Consider the following 23,271-nt stretch of genomic DNA (forward strand, 5'->3'; position numbering starts at 1 on the left):
GAAATTCATGTTGGTTTATTTGTCCCCCAGTTTGCCTTAAAATGAGATTTATTCCAAAGGGCCATGGGTAAATCTTTCAGTCACTCAATAAAATTTTATCGAATGTTTACTACATTCTAGGTACTACTTATATATACTAGGAATATATTTATAAATAAAAATATATGCTTTGTAGAGTTTATATTATTGAAGAGGCACATATAAATAAGCACAGAAGGTGAAATAAATATTATCAAATAATTATTCTGTGAAGGATAAATATAACACAGGATAGGGGAACACTTTTAAATATGATGTTCTGAAAATAGCCAGCTGTTTATTTATTTAATTATTTTGAGACAGGCTCTCACTATACAGTCCAGGATGGCCTTGCACTCACTGTGTAGCCCAGGGTGGCCTCAAATTTACAGCAACCTGCCCGCCTCAACCTCCTAAATTCTGGGATTAGAGGCATGCACCACCATATCCAGCTTGTGATATATTAATGGTTGAGAGAAGTCAGATTTGAACTTTCCAGCTCAGATATATTAGATATATTCTTAGATACACATAATCACAAGGGACAAAGCAGCAAGAAAGGTTCAAGGTCTCTACTCTCAGGCAGCTAATATATTTATTTTCTACTGGAAACAACAAAAACAAATATATCAGATTACTTTGGTGAATGTAAAATGTGTTCTTCTAACAGCTGTCAAAGGTACACATTTTTCAAGATCCATTAATTTTGAGTCCTATACAGCTCTCACATCTTTAAGACTTAAGAACATGTCCCTCTTTGTAATCATGTTATTATGATTCACTGGGCCTGTGTTAAAAAACTAAAAGGGGCTTCAGGCTTGGCTGACTTTTCAGTGGTACTGAGCTCTTCCTATTCCTTTCTGTTAGCTGTTGGTACAGAAAGACATTAATCTTTCAGGCTTTTGATTAATCACCACCGAACCTCTGAGCTAAATCCCCAGCCCTTAGAACCACTAATTATTGATCTACTAAAAGAGCAGAAAAACTAGGTTAAGATGGTCTATCTTCTATCAGGCTCTGGCAGAGCAAGAGTGCACATTCATCGCTCCTAAACAATGGCTCATTCCTTGCATTGTTAATGAAGAAATAATGCAAAGGATTTGATGGGAATATCTTTGTTTGTTTTGCTTAGATTTCCAGCACTGCTACTTCTTCCCTACAGGAAGGGGTAGGTTAGGCCTAAGACAGTTCTAAGTGTAAAGTCTGAGAGAATCATCAATGATTAATATTCCAGATCCAAGCATAGCATGGTAGATTGGAGGATTTAGAAAAAGAATAATGGAAAATAAAACTTGAGTTTAGTGCCAATTCAACAGATATGTGTTCACTTGATTCTGGGAAAGAAATGAAAAATACGATGTTCTTGCCTTTGAGTAGCTCATTGTGCCGAAGAAACCAAACCTGAAAAAAAACAAGTCACTGCAATAGATTGTGGATAAATGTCCTCAAAAGTGAGCACAGTATCGGAAGTGGCTGAAATTTTTGTGTAGCCTTGGGCTTGATAGTGTTCTCGGTTGTATATAGCGGATATAAACCCTAGAGTTAAAACTGTGTCTGTCTCTATCTGACCCTCTATTCATAGTCATGCAACCAGACACCCTAGAGAGATCCTGTGTTCAGTTGTTAAGGAGACTCTTCAGTGTCTCAGTATTCTTTTCATTTATTATCATTGTGAAGAGTTTTGTGTCAATTAATTCTTGAATTCATTCAACAATATTTGTTTGGCACATAGAGCTGTCCCACGTGCCAAAACTTAACAGTGGCTAAGAGACAGTCCCTGACCTCATGTTGCTCACAATCTGGAAGAATTGAATGGAAATCAGCAAGCACATAGGCACTTAAAATGCAAGATAATCAGTAGTGTCCTAGAACTACACAGACAATGGGATGGGAACATGGTGAAGACACAAACAAAGGTCTGAAGGAGAGAGGAATAGCTGCTTCAGCCTTTTTGAACCAAAGCCTCTGAGATGAGGCAGGCATATTTCCAAGAAAAGGCACTCCATGGAGATAATTGGCTGCGTGGTGGGATGGAGATGTAAGAGCACGGTATGAACAACCATGCAAGCCTGCCTTGTAACTGAACATAGAAATAGAAAGGGGAAAGAGAGTGCATAATGGTAATCAAGGCTTTGTCTTTAAGGAGCCCCTGCAGAGTTCCGTGAAGGTCAGTGGAATAATCAGATTTTTAAAGGAGACATAATACTTTACAACATTAGGGATATAAGATACAACAATTAGGATACAAGATACTGTGTTAGCTATCTAAGTAAGATATAAAAGAGCTCCACCCTAGGGCAGTGTAGCATGAGAGATTGGCATGGAGGTGATGCAATGAGATCTTAGCTGATGTGCACAGTTGTCAGAAGGAGAACCCAGAGGCAGCCTGGATTCTGGTGTGCACTAGTGGGTGAGTAAGCAGAGGTGTCATTCAACGAGACCATGAATATAGAGACGGAAGAGGCTTGAGGATAATTATTTTAGGTTTTTGCTTTTAGGGTATTGAGGTGTGTGTGAGAGGTGCAGAAGGAGAATTTGTAAAAATAATTTAACTTGACCTGCAAGTAGGGACAAGAGATATACTTTGGATAAGTATCAGCATATAGGTAGCAAATGAAGTCCTGACTAAGGAGATAGAGGAGTAACTTGGCAAAAAAAGACAGGAAAGTCAATTTGAGGATTTGTGGTATAGGATCTGAATGATTTCCTGAGGCTTTACAAGGGGAGACTGCTTTGTCTGTGGAGATTGTCCTTGTAGGACTTGAATTAGAATCATTACATAAACATTTGTGAAACATGTTCTGTCTGGACACAGGAAGACAGTAGTGAAGCAAACAAGCAAAGTCTGTAAGCAGCTTATCAACACAGGTGGAGAACATAATGCATTTAGTTATGTTCCACCGCAGTAAGTGGGACAGAGAAAAGTATGTACAAGTACTTTAAATTGATCTGTGGGGTCAGAGGCAGCCTTGAAGAAGTGACACGTCAGCTGGACCTCAGTGACAAGGGAAGGGATACAAAGAGCACTTCATGGCCGACAGCTTGAGGACCTGGAGAATGCCCTTGTGACCTGAGGAAGCCATGGACTGGGTGCTTGAAGTGAGGAGGTAATGGAAAGAAACTGAGTCTTCATGAGCCCAGCAACAACCATGCCTCCCACCTGTAGGCAGCTCCCTCAATGGCCTGGGTGTGTAAATCAAGGTCTGCTCCACAAGAGAGTATTTTCAGGAGCAGCAGGACCCTCCAGTGAGCAGCTCACTCTTTCTTCATCAGCCACCCAGCCTCAATGCCTGTTGCAGGTCAGTTATTGACAGTGAGGTAATTTTGTGCACAGTGAAGACAGTGAGAGTTCCCTGGATTTGGAAAGGGGCTGTTCAAGCAGAAAAGAGAAACAAAAAGTGGTAGAGCAGCCAAGAAATCAATCTATTTTGATCAAAGCAGCTCACCTGGGAGTATAATATTTGCTTTCAGCAGCAGGGGCAGAACGTGCCTCTTCAGAGCTCAATGAGTCTAGGAAATAACTGAGGAGTCAAAATCCGGCCTTGGCATATATTGGCCCTGAGTGGTTCCTTTGTGAGCACAATAAACCAATTGGGAAAATAACCTTGGAAGAAACCTTGATTGATTTTTCAAAGAAAGCAAGAACTATGAAAATTTATCTGAAGTCTATTAAAGCTATCCTAGACAGCTTATAAGAGAAACTAGATTGTGATTCCATTTTGAAAAAAAAAAAACTGTTAATTTGTTTCTCTTCATTTTTTATCTCTTTTACTGTTGCTCTTGTCAGATTGCTTTATTAAGTGAGAAAATGGCTAATCAAGTGTTCTGATTCATTGTGGTTTCTCTCTTAATGGTGCTGAGTGTATCTTTACATTCCTTCTAGCCCTTAAATATATATTTTGAAATAATAAGCTGTCTTCTGCAAGGTAATGATTTAAAAATTAACTGTAGGTTCTTCCAAGTTTTGTGGCTAACAGAAAATTAAGAAACGCCAAAACTTTAATACCTAACTTTTGCATTTATTAACTATAGAATCTTTAAGCTTCTATTTTCTCATCTGAAAATGGGAATAAATAAACCTACTTCACTTACTGAACTATATGTTTTAGGAAGTCAATGTGATAGTGCATGAAAGAATGCTTTAAAACTGTGTCATGCCATTCACACATTAATGTAATAAAATCACTCATGGAAAAACTCAAAGATATTTATGCACTATTCACAGCACTCTCTTTTCTCTTAATTTTCATATACATCCATAAGAATCACACCACAGATGTGGGAAGAGGTGTCCAACCTCTCCCATTTCCTGGAAAAGAATACTGGTAGAACATTTTAACTGTCACATGAACTTGAAATCACCAATCTTAGTTGTAAAGTGTGTACTGAAATTTTTATTTCATCCAATGACAAGATAAAAATTTTATATGAAGATGTGTGTTAGCCTACAAGGGTGCTATAACAAAATATCAATGCAAGGTGGCTTAAACAACAGAAATTTATTTCTCAAAGTTCTAAAGTTCAAACTTTGTTCAGGCTGCTATAACAAAATACTTTAGCGATGTTGATTTACAAACTAACAGCTTTCTTATAGATCTAGAGGCCACATCAAGGTCAAGTAAATCCAGTTTCTAGCACAAGCCTGTTCCTCTTAGATGGTTTCTTCTGTGACAGATAGGGACAAACAAGCCTCCTAGACCTCTTTTGTAAGGGTAGTACTTCCATACATGAAGCTCTTAGGAACTAATCACCACCAAATGGCCCCATCTCTTCATATGATTGCATCAGAGTTCAGCATATAAATTTGAAGGGGATCCAAATATGAAAACCATATGATGGAGACTCATAAGTCCAAGGCCAAAGTTCTGGCAGGAGTTAGTCTCTGGTGAAGGCTCTCTTCCTGGCTTTCTCACTGTGTGCTTACATGGCAGAGAGTGAGATGGAAATATTTAATGTCTCTTATAGTTCTTTCAGATCAGGACTCTGTATTTGTAATCTCATTTAGTCTAAATCACCTCCCTAGAGGAATTGTCTCAGGTATAATCACACTGGTGAGTTAGAGCTTTAATGTAATTGAGCTCATAGAAAGATGGACTAAAAGAAGAAAATGAGTGCTCAAAGAATTTTCATGGCAAGATCGTTGTTCATCAATTAACAGAAACATCCATGGGCTAACAAATGATAATAGTTATATTGTATTTTATCTGTTGGGTTTATGTTTTAGATCCATAAAGGCTATATAAACTACTACAGCATATTTTTGAGGTCAGGCCTATTTCTTCTCTTCCCTTCTCACCAAAATGAGTTGTTGATAGGGTCTACATGTTCCCCTGCCTTCTGAGATTCATAGGTTGAAACCTAATCCCCAGGATGATGGTATTAGAAGGTGTGATTCTGGGCAAGTGATTACGTAGGTTATGAGGGACATGTCCTCTTGAACAGGATGAGTATCCTTATAAAGAAGATCTTGAAGAGCTAGTTTTCCCCTTCCATCAAATAAGGACAAAGTTAGAAGACGCTCTCCCCATAGACCACTGGTGACTTGATGTTGAGGTTTCTAGCCTCCAGAACTGTGAGAAACACATTTTGACTTTAAAAGCCAACAATCTGTTAATGTGATAGCAGGCACTGACTTAAAGAGATGTGCTTCCCTACTATCCATTCAGAAATGGCTTCTTTACTGGTTTTGGGGAATCCCTTTTATGGGTGAACTATGCAAAATTTAAATAGAGGTGTCCTAGTGTATATTCCATCTTTGTCGGGTACACAAGGAGAAGACTAGTGAGAATGGCTTTTTATCTTTTCTGATTGCATCATGCTTTCTTTTTCAAAACTCAGGTAACTGTGACAGATGGTGGCTCTTCTCCAAAACAATCCACCATTTGGGTAGTGGTTCAGGTTCTGGATGAAAATGACAACAAGCCCCAGTTTCCTGAGAAGGTCTACCAGATCAAGCTACCAGAACGTGACCGAAAGAAGAGGGGAGAACCCATTTACAGGGCTTTTGCCTTTGACAGAGATGAGGGCCCCAACGCAGAAATCTCCTACAATATCGTGGATGGAAATGATGATGGAAAGTTCTTTATTGACCCTAAAACCGGCATGGTTTCTTCCAGGAAACAGTTTACAGCAGGGAGTTATGACATCCTAACGGTAAGATCCTCTGAATTCCAGCAACCTTAATGGGGAGATACTTTCTTATTCCTGTATATTTCTTTGAGTAAGAAATATTTAGAGTAAAACATGCAACCAAGTAGCTGTGGAAAACTTTTTAGGAGGAGGCAGATACAGGTGACAATTCTTGCCTGTTTTTTCGTGATATTCTTTAACAATTAGTTTCTTTTCGTTGTTTCGTGTCAGTAAGGCTTCCCTATTCCCACAGCCTGCTGGCGCCTATATATTCAGCCTCACTTCCTGAAATCTTAAATCATTCTCAAGGCATTGGACATAGATCTAAAACTGAGGGTGGAGGAACAGCATAGGGACATATCCCACCTCTCACTCCACATGTCACTCAGCATTCTCCCAAACTTCCAAGTGGAAGAATATTCTGTAATTGTTGACAATATGATAAAACATGAATTTAGCTGTGCAAATTATGAGCCACAAATCACATTTTATTTTGTAAAACATTTATTTTATAAAAACAATTTAAACAAGTAAACAGTGACTAAAGTTTTCATTAAGTTAAAAAAAACTAAACTCAAATATGAGTAGCATTTTAACTAGTAAACTCTTGCCCCTAACGTGCTCTTTTTACTTCCGCAACCACTTTAGACATGAAGTGCTATGCTTGTGGTGCAAGTGACTATTCGTCTTTATAACTGATGGGCATTTTCTAGCATCTCAACAACTGTCAAGAGTTGGCATCATTCACCAGCCTTCTCTTTGTCCTCACCCTTTTCTGCTGTATATAATCCATTATTTATTATGTTAAAGGATAGTCTGAGTCCTCTGATTTATCTTTTCATTCCTGGAATTATGTTCTTTCCTCTGCTCAGGAATATAATCCAGAACATCGTGAACAGAGACAAGAAACTCAGTCATACACCTAGTTTTATTTCGTATAGCATAGCCCTGAACCTTACCTCTGTGGTGGCACTTGAAAGGGAGTAAGGTTCATTGTTAGTCTCTATTCTTATGTGAACAATGCGCATGGAAATTGTGGTGGGGAGCAGCTCTGTGATGCTTGTTTGGACATCTTTAAGGATGCGACAGACTATAGTAGACACTGTTGGCACCCAGCCTGGAAACCCTCTACAAACTGGTTCATCTATCCTCTACCTGCTGTGAATGTTGACTACTGAGTGCTCACAGCTGCCCTCTTATTCAGAGGTGATTGTTGGCCCAAGAGATTTTATAATTCCATCTTCAGTCCAGCAGCTCACAAAACAATGACTCATTGACCTATATTGTCTCAGGGTTCGTATCACAGATCCAATAATCATCATTCAAAGCTCTGCATGACATCCTAGGGTCAGCTAGGACCATATTCTTGCTTAGCACCTACCCCTGCTCATTGTGATGTTATTTCCTTTCTCCTAAGAGCTATTCCCTCAACCAAATTTGTACTCAAATTCTTGTCCCAGCCCTAGGGATCCTGACTCAAAAAATGTATCTTTTAGGATAGGACTCTGTATCCCATGGGGGATTTCTAGGGCAAAATGGTCATCTATGACATGAAGGTACTACGAGTTGTTGCTTTTTTTATAGGCTATTATTATTAGTTCTCTGCCTATAAGTTTTACTTAGGAAATACAGTATTTTTAAATTATTTAAAAATACTATTTATTTATTTTTCATTTTTCGTCAGTGTTTTCTGCTCTTTGGACTTTTTGACTCTTTCATTTGAGTGCAGGACACCATAGAGGTTCACAATAGCTGGGTGAGGAAACCAGCTTCCCTCAGCTATTATAGCAGCTGACTCAAGACCACAAAGCAGCCATTAACTCTATCCTCCCACCACCACATTGCCCCTAGGAACCCATGCTGCTACCTAGAGAATTCTCCTCACCTCCTTCATAGCTGGTGTAGCTGGAACCTTAAAAGCAGTTGGCCCCAAGTATTTTCATTCCCATGCTTGTACTCATCACTTTTCAGGGAACTATGTAAGTAGGGTGCATCTGCAGCATAAAGCAGAAGGAAGGAGCTGCAACACACACACACACACACACACACACACACACACATCACTGACACATAACTAGGAATTCACAATGTTCCTTACTCACTTTCAAGTGTCACCACCGGAAATGAGGTTCAGAATCATGCTGAAAGAAATCAAATGAGCTATTCCTCTTCACATAAAATATATAATTCATGTTTATAAAACATGAAAAATTATAAGTGCAGCATCTGTTTTTCAAGGTTTCCTTATCTGTAAAGTTGGTGGTGGTTCAGATTAGCCTCTGGAATACATGGAGAGAGCCTTACCCCACACTGGGTTCTGTTCCCACCATTCTACAATCCAGTCTTCCTAAGTCTCTACTCTTTTCTTTCCTTTGTTAACACCATGCTGAGGATAGACTCTTGACCCAACACCACGTGAGTGACAACCCTAACTTCTGCAGAATCAAAATTCTAAGATGTGTTTCTGTTTCTCTTTCTGTGTGAATAGATAAAGGCTGTGGACAATGGCCGACCACAGAAATTTTCCACGGCTCGCCTCCACATTGAATGGATTAAGAAACCACCCCCTTCACCTATACCATTGACCTTCGATGAGCCATTTTATAACTTCACAGTAATGGAAAGCGATAGAGTAACGGAGATTGTAGGGGTGGTGTCTGTGCAGCCAGCTAACACCCCTCTGTGGTTTGACATTGTTGGTAAGTTTAAGAGGAGGACTATTGGGCAATGTAACTGTTTGGAGCAACTAGCCAATGGGGGAAAAGGGAAAAGAAAGAAAATGCAAACAAAAAAATCCTAACAAGTACTGCTAAGATTAAAAAAAATATATAGCAATAAAATGCAAAAGAGCCAGTAAAATGAATAATTGACCTGTGCTTTCGTTCCAACTCTGTAGCTAAGCTGAACAGAAAGTGCTCTCTGGCTGGATTTTCCATAGTATGTTATTTACTGCAATCTTAATGTCTTTCTGTGTGTCATTTAAATTCTATTGTCACACTTGGCTAATCTCATTTCTAAATGTATTGATGGTACTAGACTTGCTGTCCTTCATTTCTCTCTTTTTCTTCACCTTTTTTCTGCATTCTGTTCTTTTTTTTTCTGCTCCCGACTGCCCTGCTTCAAGGTGGCAAGCATGCTCGAGAGATGTTCTATATTCTACAGACAGCTTGTGGGCAGAACTGTTCAACAGAAGGTACCCTTAGTGCAAACACATTTGCTAAAATACAGCTATCCAATCTGCCTTTTATGTTTTTTTTTTCTGAAGCAAATTGAATTACATCCTTCATAACTGCCTGTGACAGGCTGAAGTGCAGCCCACAGATTTCATATATGCCTCTAACAGCTATTGCATTACTCATATCCAATGACTCCTTTGTTTGAGGTTTGGTGGGGTTGGGGTTTAAGGGGGTTGTTTTGATTTTTTTTTCCTTTGCTTTTGAGGTATGTGGGCTTTTTGTTGTTTTGTTTTTATCTTTTCATAAGTTGGTTTCTTTAACTGGGCCTTTTCCTATTAGAAAATAAAATAAAATATATTGCAGCCCCTCTATTTTACAGCACTGGTTCCATTCACAGACCAAAAAGCCCCATCAGAAGATTCTTCTGGCTGCTGTCCACAAAAGGAAAGACAGGAAATGGAGCATACATAGATATATAGCCAGTAAGCCTCCTACATAAGCTGAATAGAGAAAGCAGATGGAAGTGTACAGGACAAACCTTGGGAGCCAACCTTTAAATTCCTTGAAAGAAAGCAAGCAAGTTTGCCAGGCTGAGAAAGAAAGGGCTAAATAGCGCTGCAGCCCTCCACACACCAGCAGGGAGAGGCACTGGAGAGAAAATGAGCACCCAGAAGTGGGAAACAAAATAGGCTGTTGCTAAGAGGAGAGAGCAGAGAGTGTGCCTGCCCTGATCTGACACTGGGTTGAGCGGAAGCTGACTTCCCATGCTTCTCTGTGGGAGGCAGAGAATCCAGGAGAGAGTTGATCTGGGAGAATCATTTCCTTCCACATGTCACTGCCTGAACAGAATGGGCAGGAACCTGCCTCTCCTGCAGAATGGCCTGGTCTGGGGAAAGGATTAGTGTGTTCCACATCTGTTTTAATGAGACACGGAAAAAGAATGCATGATGGCTCCAAATCAAACCTCAGTAGTCTTCTGAACTCAAAAAAGAAGGAGCTTTTTTTCTACGTATCTTATTTTACGCAATGATGGTGGAGCATCTTTATTTTACTTAATTGATATCAATCATACCATCCCATACATGACTGTTTTGATAAAAAGCTTTCAATTTCTTCTTCATCTCTGTTTATTTGAACTAGAACCTCTTCTGTTCCACAGGAGATATCTCCACTACTTTATCTTCTCAGTAATTTTCACTTTATTATGATATTATCTAAAGCAGTTTCTTCTTCCTTGGTGCAACACATGGTTGCATATATGCCTCTGCTGTCTGTTGCCTGTGCAGCTACCTTTCTTGATTGCTTCACTGCCACCATAGTGAGTATCACAGAAAATGAAAATGCATTTCAGTTTTAAAATAGTTGCGTGATGCCAGGTCTCCAAGAAGATGTGCCATAATAGTTTTTGATATAGCTCAAATAGAGTGCACTAGGAACAAACATGTGCTATCCTCAGTAATAGGATGAGTTGCCTTCTCTCATTAGCTGCCAATTTATCCTCCTCTTCTTTCACACTCCAGTTTGCACACACCTCCCTTCCCTGACAGTGCCTGTTATTTCCTAGGCGTGTTCTATGCATGAACCTCCCTGACCCACAGCATATTCTGCCTGTCACCCACACACCCTGGGATACTCTTCCTTGTACTCCACTCCAGAAATCTTATAAGCACATCTTTCTCTAATACTCTCTAACTAGCCGCCTGACACTGATTATCCATTTGCAATTCATCAGCATTCCTACGTGTCTGTTGGTGTGAAAATAAGCATGCCTAATAGTAATGCATGCAACCTTTCTTGCAAGTTTTTTGTGTGAGCATTATGGGTTCTGCTGTATGTTTTCATTTGCTTGTCCTGTCTCCATTTTTAATCCTTAAGGTCAAAGCCAATGTCCCCCTCATTCCCTCCTCCTGTGTACACTTCCATTGCTAACTTCCAGGAATGAATGGAAAAAATTATGATGACTGATGGAGATGTCCCAGGCAGTCAGTATGTTATACTAGTGATGGTTCCTGAGACCAATGCAAGATCAATATTGCTCCTAGCAATAGCAACCTTAGGACGTTTGACAAAATGAGGACATCACTGGTTCAAGAAGAGAGTACTAGCTTATAAAATGAGAGCCTTGATGGAAGAAGACTTTAGGCTGTCCAAATGTAAATCCAGAAATCATTATCCAGGACTTGACACCCTATGTCTTCATCTCTCCGTTTCCATGTTTCCTCATCTCTGTGTATTCTAAGTATTTCACTCTTCTTATACAACCTGTAGTCTCAGTGCCCTGAATAGATGTTGAAATGAATACTTAAAGGGCTGTTTCCTAGTCTGAATGCTTCCACCACAGAGATTGCACTGTAAGTTTAGTAATATCTAAAAAATTAAGCTTACTGGGCTGGATGCCCAAATAGAACTTGATTTTATTTCCATCTAGCATCCAGAGAAAAATATCTTGAAAGGCCAACTCTTTATTTCATTGTAGAAGTGAAATCCTTTCCACAGGTGCTAGTTGCTTTCAGTACTGATATGGTAAACACCTATTGTTTTCTTTACAATATACAGATGTTTCTCATTCTTGCTTTCAGGACCTCTTGATTATTTGTCTTCAGCCATGGAAATTATCATCTCTTTCTTTCTTTACTCTTATCTAAGTATCTTCTTTGACCAAACTAACATAGAGGGGACAAAGTGAGAACAATGCCACTTAATGCTTAAGACTGCAGTGTACCATGGGCAAATGCAACCAATAAGCACAAATATAATGTCAGAATAAATCTGAAATGAAGTCTTAGGTTCAGCTCTTTCTCAGCTAAATATGACTCAAGAAGAGTCGATATTTGTTCCTTTATAGGACTAGTACATTCAGACACCTAGGTAGATCCTGAGCTATAGAGTATTCAACATTTTGGTCCAGCACTGGCAGTTGTTAATGATACACATAAATAGTGTTTCAATGTGCTTTTCTTCTGAGAGTATAATCTCCTAATATTCCCATTTCCAAATATACCTGATTCGAACTTAATTATATTTTTCCTCCAATGAATAATATGAATTCACAAAATTTGTATGGCAAGATTTTGTTCCCAAGCCTTGACCCTTATATCAAAGATGTGTCAGACACTTTCTCTTGCCTCCAAAGAGATCACTGCTTAGACTCTTATGTAGCTAGACTCTCTTTAGCTTCCAGAAACAGAAGTCCTACAAGTTAAGAAAGCTGTAATTAAAAGGAAGCATAATAAACTTCAGCTGTTCTGTTTAAACAGCCCAATGCACAGCATGTTCCTTCTCTGTGTTAAAAGGGGAAAAAAATTAAAGGAACAAAATTAACCCATAATCCTTTGTGGCTTTATCACATATCTTCACACTTCTCTGGAGACTGATTTCAACTCAGCAGCTCCTTGATTTGCATACTCTCCAATGTGCATGCAATCTGGTTCACAGTTCAGTCCCGAATCTCTATCCTAATGGCAAATATTTGAATTGTAAAGACCACCATTATTGCACATTTTAAACAATTCTTCAGTATCCACAGTTTGATGAGGTATACTGCCATACAGTTTTAGCTTCTCACTCTAATTAAAATAGGAAAAATGTTTCTCCTTGTATATAATAAGCAACTAAAAATATCTTTACTTCACACCTATTGTATAAAGAGGCAAAAAGCTATTCTTTGAGAATAATTTTCAGATAGTACTAGCACATAGGAATATATTTCTATGTTGAAAATACGTAAAGGCTATCCTGATCCTCTCAGTTCATTACAGGTTCTTGCAAATTTTGAACATTGGGCTGTTCCTATCTCATAAGCTTTTGCCTGCCTTCTTGAGTCCCATCTGCTGTGGAGTCATGGCTTATTTAGAATTGGGTCAAATAGGCAAATTAAACTCTGATAGTGGCCTTATTCTCTGACTAGAGCTTGGATATCTATGGATCTTTCTTAAACAAGTTACTGTATTTCTTCATTGCAAAACTCTCACTTGCCTCTCCTAGGAGAAGCCATGTTCATTTCTAAGACAGCTATCCCTCCACCAAAGTGACTTTTGCTCAAAGTCATTCAACTAATATCTAACACTTCATTCCTCCTACTCAGCCCCTTTTCCAAAATGTCATCCCATGTAGGCCTCTCTTTTCTCCATAGCAACAATCTCACCTACAGAAGCACATGTAAAAAAACTTTAGAAAAATAGCTCAAATCCTGGAAACACTTCATATATTAATTGTGTTAAGAAATCGAACGTTAAACCAGGTTCTAAGATTTTCCTTTCTACAATGTTTCCTGGCCTCCATGCGGCATCAGGAAGCTTTCCATGAAAATATCTTTTTCAGCCCAGTACTATGCTTGCTTTATTCCAAGGCAGAAAATTATTCATGATCACACCATAGCTGATGTTTAACATTTCTCCTGAAGTTTGGTGTACATGCTAAACTTGAAAGAACAGCTTGTGTGCGACTCCCTTAATTCATTGAGATTCAGCCGCTTAGTGTTTTAGAAGAGTCTACTATAACACTTTTTCCTTGGTGATGACTAGACTTGGAATTGTATTTTTAAAACTACACGTGCAGTGGAATGGAGTCATATATTAGGGGAGGGATCTAGAAGCTTCTCTACAGGACAAGTGTGTAATTTTTCACCATCCAATCATTATGAAGAGATGGAGGTGCTTTCTACACATTTCTAAAAACAAACAAACAAACAAACAAAAAAACACCCTGATTTAATCATGGCCCAGTGCCCTACTACTCAGTGCTTTCAAGCAGTAGCTCCTGGCTCAAAATATTTTCATTCATCTCCTATTCTAAAGTCTTTTTTTTAGGACATCCCTACTTGCTATGTTTAACATTAGAATCCAGTAGAAATCCAGTGTGCATCTTTGGTTCTTTGTTTACTCTCTCACACCTGTCTTAACCAAAATGATCAAATAGAAATGTCCCTAATGTGAATTATCTGCTATGTGGGCTGTTCACAACCTTGCTTTTAACCATTTCTGCCGCACACCCCTGCAGCAACGCTCAGGCTGTGATGTTTCTAATTTCCCACTTTGTTGAAACTCAAACCAGCTCTGCAGTGTCCTCCCTTTCCCCGCCTTTTATTTAGCCTCACGCTGTTGCACTGAACACACTCTGGCTTTGCATGTTCTGTTACTGGCTCTGAGGAAGCACACCTTGTTTAAACAGAATGCCTCTGGTGAAATGGACTCCTTGCATTTGATATTCTTACCCCAGATGATTTGGATATAGTTTCCTACAAAAGTAGAATCATCTTTCAGGCTAAATGGGATCCTGAAAAATGAGACCTGGGGGAGAAATGTGGAGTCATTTATGAAACGGGATGCTTAAATGTAGGTTATTAAATTGTGTTATGGTTGATGGTGAACTGCTGGTCTAGATTCTTTGTCCCTTGTCAGAAATTCATTTGAAAACTCAAGGAGGATCTTGTTTTACATGAAATCTTGGCTTTACTAGGACCAAATGTCCTGGAAATGAGTATCAGAGACTGCTGGCCATATTGGTAGACTGATAAATATTGTATTGACTGTCTCTTAAGTACCATCTCTCCTCCCCTGAAGGTTTCCAGTCTGAAGTACCTGACACAGTAAAAAAAGGTGAACAAAGAAGAGACAGGCACATATATACCCCCCACACACACACACACGCACACCCATACACACACAGGAAAAAAGAGAACTATGAAAAAATAGCCATAACAGTTGCCAAAATGCAATTTGATATAAAAAAGTCTAAGAAAAAGCACACAATCTGTATGACACATGTAAAAGGTGAATTTTGCACCACTGAGTATGTGGAATGGTTGTGTTCTTTGGTGTAGTTTTCTGAGGAAAATGCAGGTCTTAGTGAACAACAGCACGTAAGATCATTCTCATTTAAACAAAGGCTGGAACTGGAAATATTTTCTTCCTTGTTCTCTAAGTTTTATTTTCTTTCATCTTTAAACTGGTGCAAAGTAAAGTTTTATAATTTGCATAGTTTCTATTTGTCTTGACTTATGAATTTTTACTTTCCAAAATAAACAACATTAGAGGATAATCCTTTCCCTCACCAAAATAAAAAGTACATAAATAAACAAATAAAACAATAATAATTTCTCAGATTTAAGCAAGTAAACATCTTATATAAAATATTCTGAAGATGATTTAAATGTGATTTAATACCCGCTGGAAATACCTCTAGAAGTTGAATACTCAACTTTCTCCCAAATTTAATGAGGCAGTGTTATGTGCTTTCTTTGGAGGTTTCCATGGCAAATCTTTTCAGAATGTACCACTTGATAGCAAATAATTTTTCTTAGTCCATTAAGAAAGTTATGCCAGACACTTGAACTAACCTTCCATTTCATTTTGCGTGGTTATTAACATAAAACTTTCATTTCAAATAATAAAGTGTCCTAACTTTTAAAGTGTCCTCACTTCTCTTTTAAACTTAGATGCCTCTGCTTTGTTTTGCTTATCCTATTCTTCAAAAGACCTCTTTGGGTTAATGTCTAGTGCTTCTCAGTACATCAATTAAAGATATTAATTGCAAGATGAGTCTGTTTTTAGATGAAATTTTTGAAAAAGTATGTCATCTCCAAGCAGTGCTCTGGTAGCCCTGTATCTCCATAGCTTTAATTAAATGTCAAGGGCAATTACGTTCTCTCTAGCAATTAGATAATCTTAAGTGTATATGACAGCTGCAAGCAATAGGTATTTGAAATATGTATGACCACTTTTTAAAAGTAAACCATATCATGCATTTTGTTTCATGTACATCAAATTCTAGTAATTCAGGTAAAATTCTCCTTTCCCTTAACTCATATGCTAATTTGTAATTGTAATATCATAGAAGTGCATTATCCACTCCTCAGCAAAAAGAAATGCAAAGAATGTAGAATGTAATGAGTCTAGTTTTCCTTTCTAAAATATGAAATTCAATAATGCATTGCCTAATGTGCTATAGCTAAATAAAATTACCCAAGAACAAAGTTAGTTAACAGCATAAAACTAAAAAATAAAATAAATAGAGCTTGTGAGCATATACCAATATGATTAAAACTGTTCCAATATTTATACCATTATCGTCTCTCCTCTTAATTTTTTTTTTCATTTGGGGAGGACCACAAAGCACACTTTGGTTCCCAGAGATGGAAGCATTAGTAGTAATTTCAACAATGCCATGGTTGTTTTAAGCAAGCCATTAACTATTCATAAGTGACAGCTAACCCAGGGGGACAAAGTAAAGTCTTCTAAACCTTTATATAAACTATTTCATAAGTTACTGTAGTATAAGCTAGTGTTTCCCTTTCCTCTTTCCCAATTTTATTTTGTAGATTTCTCATACATCTGTATTATTTTAGGAGAAAATTAATCCACACTGTCAAGATGGCAAAAAAATATTACTACAAACATCCTGACTTGCAGATAGAGAAATATTTTCATATAAAATTCATTTTTTTACTTTTTCTCATTTTCCACATTCGTAATTTTATTCCTGACATTTAACAGAGGGAATGCAAAGTCTTCCAGCCAAATGTTTACCATCAATCCTAAAACAAAGTTAAAGTATCTGCTCATTTTTGTCAATAGTAATTGGATGATTTGTTTACTTATAACAATCTGCTTTGGAAAAAACAAAAGGATCTTCAGATTCCTAGCACAGAAGCCACAAGGGGCTGAAGGGCCATCAGCTTTCTAAATACTTTATGGGGTCAGTTTATGCTTCACTAGTCTAACATTACTGCTGAGGTTTTTCTTTGCGATACATTCTTTTGTGACGTTTGTTATGCACTGTAGAGGCCATATTTTGAAATATGAATTAAGTTAGAAATAAAGAGGTCCCATTTAAGATGTATAAAATTAAGCCATAGGTATGCCTATCTCAAAACATTTCTATGTAAGAGTTCCCTTTAAAGCTACACGCTTTCTGTATATATAATAAGTTCTCAGATGTACTAATTTCATGTTTCTGTGAAATCATCAGGGGGGAATTTTGACAGCTCTTTTGATGCAGAGAAGGGTGTTGGGACAATTGTCATCGCAAAGCCTTTGGATGCAGAGCAGAGGTCTGTCTATAACATGACTGTGGAAGTCACCGATGGGACAAATGTTGCTGCAACTCAGGTAAGAAGTTACTGAATAGCAGGATGTTGAGAGATCTGCTAAAGTCAAGATTGCAAGCAATGAAAACAGTGCCTAGTAAATAGTAAATAATGTCCATAGATTTATAGTGTTCAAAAAAATCATTTTAAAGAGCAACACAGAAAGAGGATTCTGTCAATGTTAACCTAGCTGCCTCTTTCAAAAACTTGTGATTATTCATGGATGGAAGAATGATGCGCATCTGTTTCTTGATCCTTTACTATAGTTTTACGTCTTTGACAACTTTTCTTGAGTTTTCAAAGAGAAAGAAATCTATGTTGTCCACATGACACACTGTGAGATTCTTTACCTCACTTTTTTAGTCACTGAAAGTTAAAGCTGGAGAACACTAAAAGTCCAAATTCATTTTACAGAGACAGGTGGAAGTTCTCCATCTAATGTTGCACAGCCTTAATAAAGAATAAGGACTGGGTTCTAGATAGTCTAGCCTCTGTGCCAGTAGCTCTTTATCCTGGCTGCGTGGTGCAATCGCCTTACTAGGGAGGTGGGTGCAAAATGCTGACATTTTAGCCCTGCTGCTAGAGAGCTTCCTTAAACTTAGGGAGTCAATTTATGCTTCACTGCTAACATGTAGTTTAGCCTGGGGACTTCTTACACTTTGTTTCTCAAATGCATATGAAAGGGCATTCAGAGCCAGAAAGAGCAGAAAGTTTCTAGCTGAGTTCATTAGAAAAATTCTACTCACTTCATCTTCCTAAGTGAAACCAACATAATTCTGTGAGGCAGATTTGCCTTAACTCTATGACATTCTGTTTTATTTCTTAAGCAGAAACCTACCAAGCCCAATTATGGCAGAGAACTAGCACATGTGCATATACTATAAGTTTTCTCTTCTTCCTATTTCTCTCTCATGGCCCCATGATCCCATTAGACATCACTAACTGATCAGGGCTCTTTTCCTTCCTGACCCTAGAAGTACCCTCAGAATCTTTCTCAACATAATGCTCCCAGGTACTGAGAACAAAATTTTTGCCGACCTGGAAGAAAGCAAGTGTTGATTTATATTAAATATGATGTAATCCTTTAAAACTATGCAGTTTTACAAAGGAGAGAGGAAGAATATTTCACATGCTTGTTTAGCCAACAGCTTTTTAGCTTGAAGCTATTTCAAAAATTTATGACTCTTTTATTTGAGTCTGTTTATGATTACAGAACGGGGAGAATTTAAAGGAAACAATAGAGTTCATTTTAGTGCAACCCCTTTACTTTTATTTGAATATGCCCCAGAAAGGGAGTTGACTTATATATAATAAGTCAGCCAATGTGCAATATTTCTTGGTCCTCCATCCTGTGTGTCTTCCTGGTAACCAAAGTGACCATATGACTCTATTTTCTTTAAAGAGTCCCATTTATACCTGTTTTACTAGTGTAATTATTAGTAGCCCTCATTTACTCTCAAAATTATCCCAATTGTGACAATAAATTATAGGGTCTTCCTACACAAAACCATATTGCTTGGAGTATTTTCAAGATTAATATCTATACACATGGAATGGATTCTATGACAGAGGTCCAGGGGACCTGCACCATCTATAAGTACGCCCTGAAGGCTAATATAACACAACCCATCTGTAGTATCGCTAAGTCTTTAGTACTTATTCACTTTAAATGTGAATTAAAATTTAGATTTTAAAATTAGCCGTTTCTTAGCATATCCAACCTCTACTTTTTAAATTCTACTTAAAAGCCCAAAGCACATTTCAATAAAATACAAATAAAACATGGAATCATATTCATTTCCAGTCTTTTCTCTAGGGTTTTATACCCGTTGAATTAAATGGTGTTCAGTGTGCTCAAAATGTTATGGGTACTTGTTAAATATTTTTAGAATGAATATTAGATACTACATATTCAGCAGGTCCTAGATGGAAAGTATGTCGGGATTCTAAAGCATACAACTGATTTGTGTTAACCAAAAAAAAAAAAAGAAAGAAAGAAAGAAAGAAATCAATGAGACTTTTATTTCAGCGTTTCATTGGGACCAGATGAGAAATAATTTAATGCCATTTATTCCACAAATATTTTTAAAGTTCAAACTATGGACTAAGAATTATATTAGGTAGTTACAGTAACACAGAATTCTGTGGGGGTTTTTTGTTTTGATTTGGTTTTAGTTTTTTGGTTTTGGTTTCAGTGTTTGTTTGTTTGTCTTTTGAGACAGAGTCTCAGTATGTTGCCCAGGCAGATCTCCAACTCCTGAGCTTACGAGACCCTGCTGCCTCCCTCATCCTTCTGTGTAGCTAGGACTGTAGGCATTTGCTACTGTGCTCAGCTAATGATACCAAGTTTTAAATCCAAATGACTGATATGCCTCATTTTTTAAAACATTAATATGGAAGCATATATTGCAAGACTTTGAATGCATACATTGTTTGAGTCCTTTTTTGATTTGATTTAGATTAATATCTAGAATAATTCAGAAGGAGTTCGAGAATTTGGGTGAAATTTTAGGTCCTGCTTGAAGGGGTCAAACTAAGGAAGTTAATAAAGAGTCAAAAGCTTTGTAAATGTACTCCAGTCACTCATTGTTTCCAGAGCTTCTTCCTTCTTATGAAATAAGAATTGAAAATTTCCAAAGTATAAATTGTGTGGCATTGCATTATTACCATCAGAAAGCCATAACTCTATCAGTCAAGCTGTGTTAGACCTGAGTACCCAATCCACCTCTACCAATTAAGGCCTCTCTCATATGCCAACGCCTCCCTGGCAGTGGTGACAGGAAGGGTTCTCTGAATTAGTCAACATTTTTAGTGTCAGGGACATTTGAACAAAAGGACGTTTGGGGGAAAAAGGCATTCTAGATTTCTTTTAGAAACCACTTATGCATGCCAGGCATGGTGGCGCACTCCTGTAATCCCAGCACTCGAGAGGCTGAGACAGGAGAATTGCTGTGAGTTTGAGACCAGCCTGGGCTACCTAGTGAGTTCCAGGTCAATCTCAACTACATAGTGAGACCTGTCTCAAAAAAATGAAAAAAGAAAGAAAGAAAGAAAGAAAGAAAGAAAGAAAGAAAGAAAGAAAGAAAGAAAGAAAGAAGAAACCACTTATGCACACTCCAATCTGTGACCTTAAGCAATTTAATGATTTCACCAGCAAACAGATATCTTTCTCCACATAACTAAATAAATGTCCTGTAGTCCCAAAACACCTGTTCAGTATTCCTGTGAGAACTTTCTCTCCTTTGTTCATTTAGGATCATAAAATATGATATGACACAGGCTTCAAATCAGCCATAAACAACATGTTGAATTTTACTTCACAAATGTCAAATAAATCAGAGCCTTGGGGATTCAGTGTCTACATGTAAACCCTTCTTTCATCTTCATTTTGTCCTGCTCTCTCAACTCTCACAGGGTGCTTGTGCCTCAGAGCTATGAAATCTGATGATGAATAAACATCCTCTTCTTTACTGAGATTTCTGAGTTTAGTACAGAATATGAAAAGGACCTGTGAGTTGCAGAGATTTCACAGGGAGGAAACGGAAGAACCAAGCCTTTACAGAAAAAAGACATTCAGAAACCTCTCAGTGAGATGGATAAAGGCCTCTGCCCAAAAATGCTTTTGCTTTGTGTGGGATGTTATTATATTCTTTATAATATAGCGTAGTACCAGAGTGGTCCCCATGTTGATGTCTTAGAAGTTCAGAGATGCGCAAAGTTGTCTGGCTTAGAAGGGAAGGATGAAAGGGAAGTAATGCTGACTGTTCCATGGTTGGAGAAGTGATGAAGAATAATGAGAAGCCCTGGCTGATAGCAGTTGACTAGCTTGTAGAGAGTACCCATGCAGAACCAGATGCTCCAGAAGAGCAGGAATAATGAAGTTCTAAGACGGGTATGTTTGTTTACCTTTCCTCAAAACACAGACCAGTACTACAAAATGATTTTAGGGGGATTGTGTGCATAGTTCCCAGGCTGTGATTTTTACATATCATTTTAGCATGGTAAGGGACCAGGATTCCTTGTAGAAAGAGTTCATTCCAGGGTTAGGGCAGAAGCCTGGGCATCTTTTCTACCAGAAATGACTAGTGGAATCATGTTAAAAGGTAATATGAGGCAATTTGAATTGGGTCCTACTAGACAAGATGGGAAAGTCATTAAACTTAATTTATGAGCCAGGTACTATTTATCATCGGCAGAATGGTCATCTGCCAGCTCCCTGAGAAGATCTCCTACATCCTAATCTTTGGGATTATCAGGTTTTGCTACATGTCAAAAGAAACTTTGGAGATGTAATTAAGGCTTCAAATAAGTGGATCCTGGACTGTCCAGGTCCCCAGGTAGGCACAATATAATCATAGAAGCCGTGATGCACGTAACTTTCTCTAGTTGGAGTCAGAAGAGAAGTAACAAAGGTGAAGACAGAAATTCTGAGTATGAGATGGACTTGAGATCTTATTAATAGTTTGAATATGAAGGGACAGCATGACAAGGAATATAGGTGGCTTTAAGGAACTGAGAGAGGCTCCCAACTGGCAGCCAGCAAAGAAACACAGACCCTAGTCCTATAACCACAGGAACTGTATGTACATCATCAATAAATTGCATGAACTTGGAATACATCAATCCCAAGAGTGAGCAGAAAGAAACACATCTGTGCTAACCCCTTGATTTTTGCCTTGACTTCTGGCCCACAGATGTGGCCTCAAACTTACAAGTTTGTAGTGGCTATTTATGGTAGAAATAGGTAATCCACTATTGTGATCCTTATAAGATAGAGGCAAAACAAAGTTAGATAGCTTGAGTACATTGTGGGTTCAGACATAAACTGCTCTTTCAAACACTACACTATGATGCCTTTCAAAGGCAAAATTAAATCTTTGATTTCTGTTCTAAGGCAGGAGATTTTTGCGATGGATGCTTGGGAGACATGATGTCTACTTTCACCATTAGAACATCCCATCGCCATTGTAGGAAAGATACAAAATACCTAATCGCTTCCTAAATTTTACTTCAATAAACCAAGTTTATGGGCCACGCATTACTTACCATATTGCACACATTGCCAAGGTGGAGACATTGTAGATTTTAACAACTTCCCACCTATATCCACAAAATACTCTGAGCTACTGCATTTTCATAACAAATGTGAATGAATCTAGAATAGGGCTGTCCCAAGGGGTCAATGATTGAAAATACATAGTAAAACATAGTAACATAGCACCTAATATTGTCACAATAAGTCATTTCCCTTACTATGTTACGGAATGAATTGGCAAGTGACACAGAGAGGCAGCAGAATGGAAGTAAAATTAAAAAGTTTACTCCATCGATGGGGATCAATTACACCTAATGGTGGTGCCCTGATTGACTCCCCCATTGGGTTACAACTCCTTATTTTCTAGGGTTTTACAGCCTTCATCTTATTCAGTTGGTTACATTGCATTTTCATAGTTCACATTGCTGATATCCAAGACATATCAAGGCAGTTGAATTTCAACCTGGATACAGTTCTTTGTCAGGGAAGCTACCTTTAAGATTTACTCAGTTAGGTGGGGAAAGGCGGGAGGGAGTGTGTTTGGTCAACAAAGCTAATAATGGTTCTTTTCACTTATAAAGCTTTTGTGGGAGACTAGGTGCCTCAGGTGCCGGGGGCCAGTTAATTCTGAATTAAGCGGAGTGAGGGGCAGAAATTCTCTTACATTGTGACATTTCCTAAGTTTTCACTATTAAAGTTTTCCCTATCAACTAGGGAAGTTAAGTCATCATACTCATTTACAGTAAGAAATTGAGACATAGGCTGTTTAGATGAGTTGCCTAAGTGGACACAGGTAAAGAAAAACAAACCCTTCTGAAAATCATATT

General features: G+C 38.1%; 1 protein-coding gene across 6 annotated transcripts in view; it reads left to right on the forward strand.

The window, feature by feature from the left end:
- Fat3 (FAT atypical cadherin 3) overlaps nucleotides 1-23,271 on the forward strand; it is a 516,493-nt gene that overhangs the window by 388,535 nt on the left and 104,687 nt on the right. For 3 of the 6 annotated variants that reach the window (XM_010633703.2, XM_010633705.2, XM_010633707.2), the window contains exons 5-8: nucleotides 5,857-6,171; nucleotides 8,636-8,846; nucleotides 9,272-9,340; nucleotides 17,292-17,431. In XM_010633703.2, coding sequence (XP_010632005.1) covers nucleotides 5,857-6,171; nucleotides 8,636-8,846; nucleotides 9,272-9,340; nucleotides 17,292-17,431 — 735 coding nt within the window. The remainder of the gene's footprint in view (nucleotides 1-5,856; nucleotides 6,172-8,635; nucleotides 8,847-9,271; nucleotides 9,341-17,291; nucleotides 17,432-23,271) is intronic. The other 3 variants (XM_010633704.2, XM_010633706.2, XM_033764274.1) reach the window with 2 other exon arrangements.

The sequence above is a fragment of the Fukomys damarensis genome, unplaced genomic scaffold (genome assembly GCF_012274545.1).
Source record: "Fukomys damarensis isolate Sample0158 unplaced genomic scaffold, DMR_v1.0_HiC HiC_scaffold_16, whole genome shotgun sequence".
NCBI classification, from domain to species: Eukaryota; Metazoa; Chordata; class Mammalia; order Rodentia; family Bathyergidae; genus Fukomys; species Fukomys damarensis.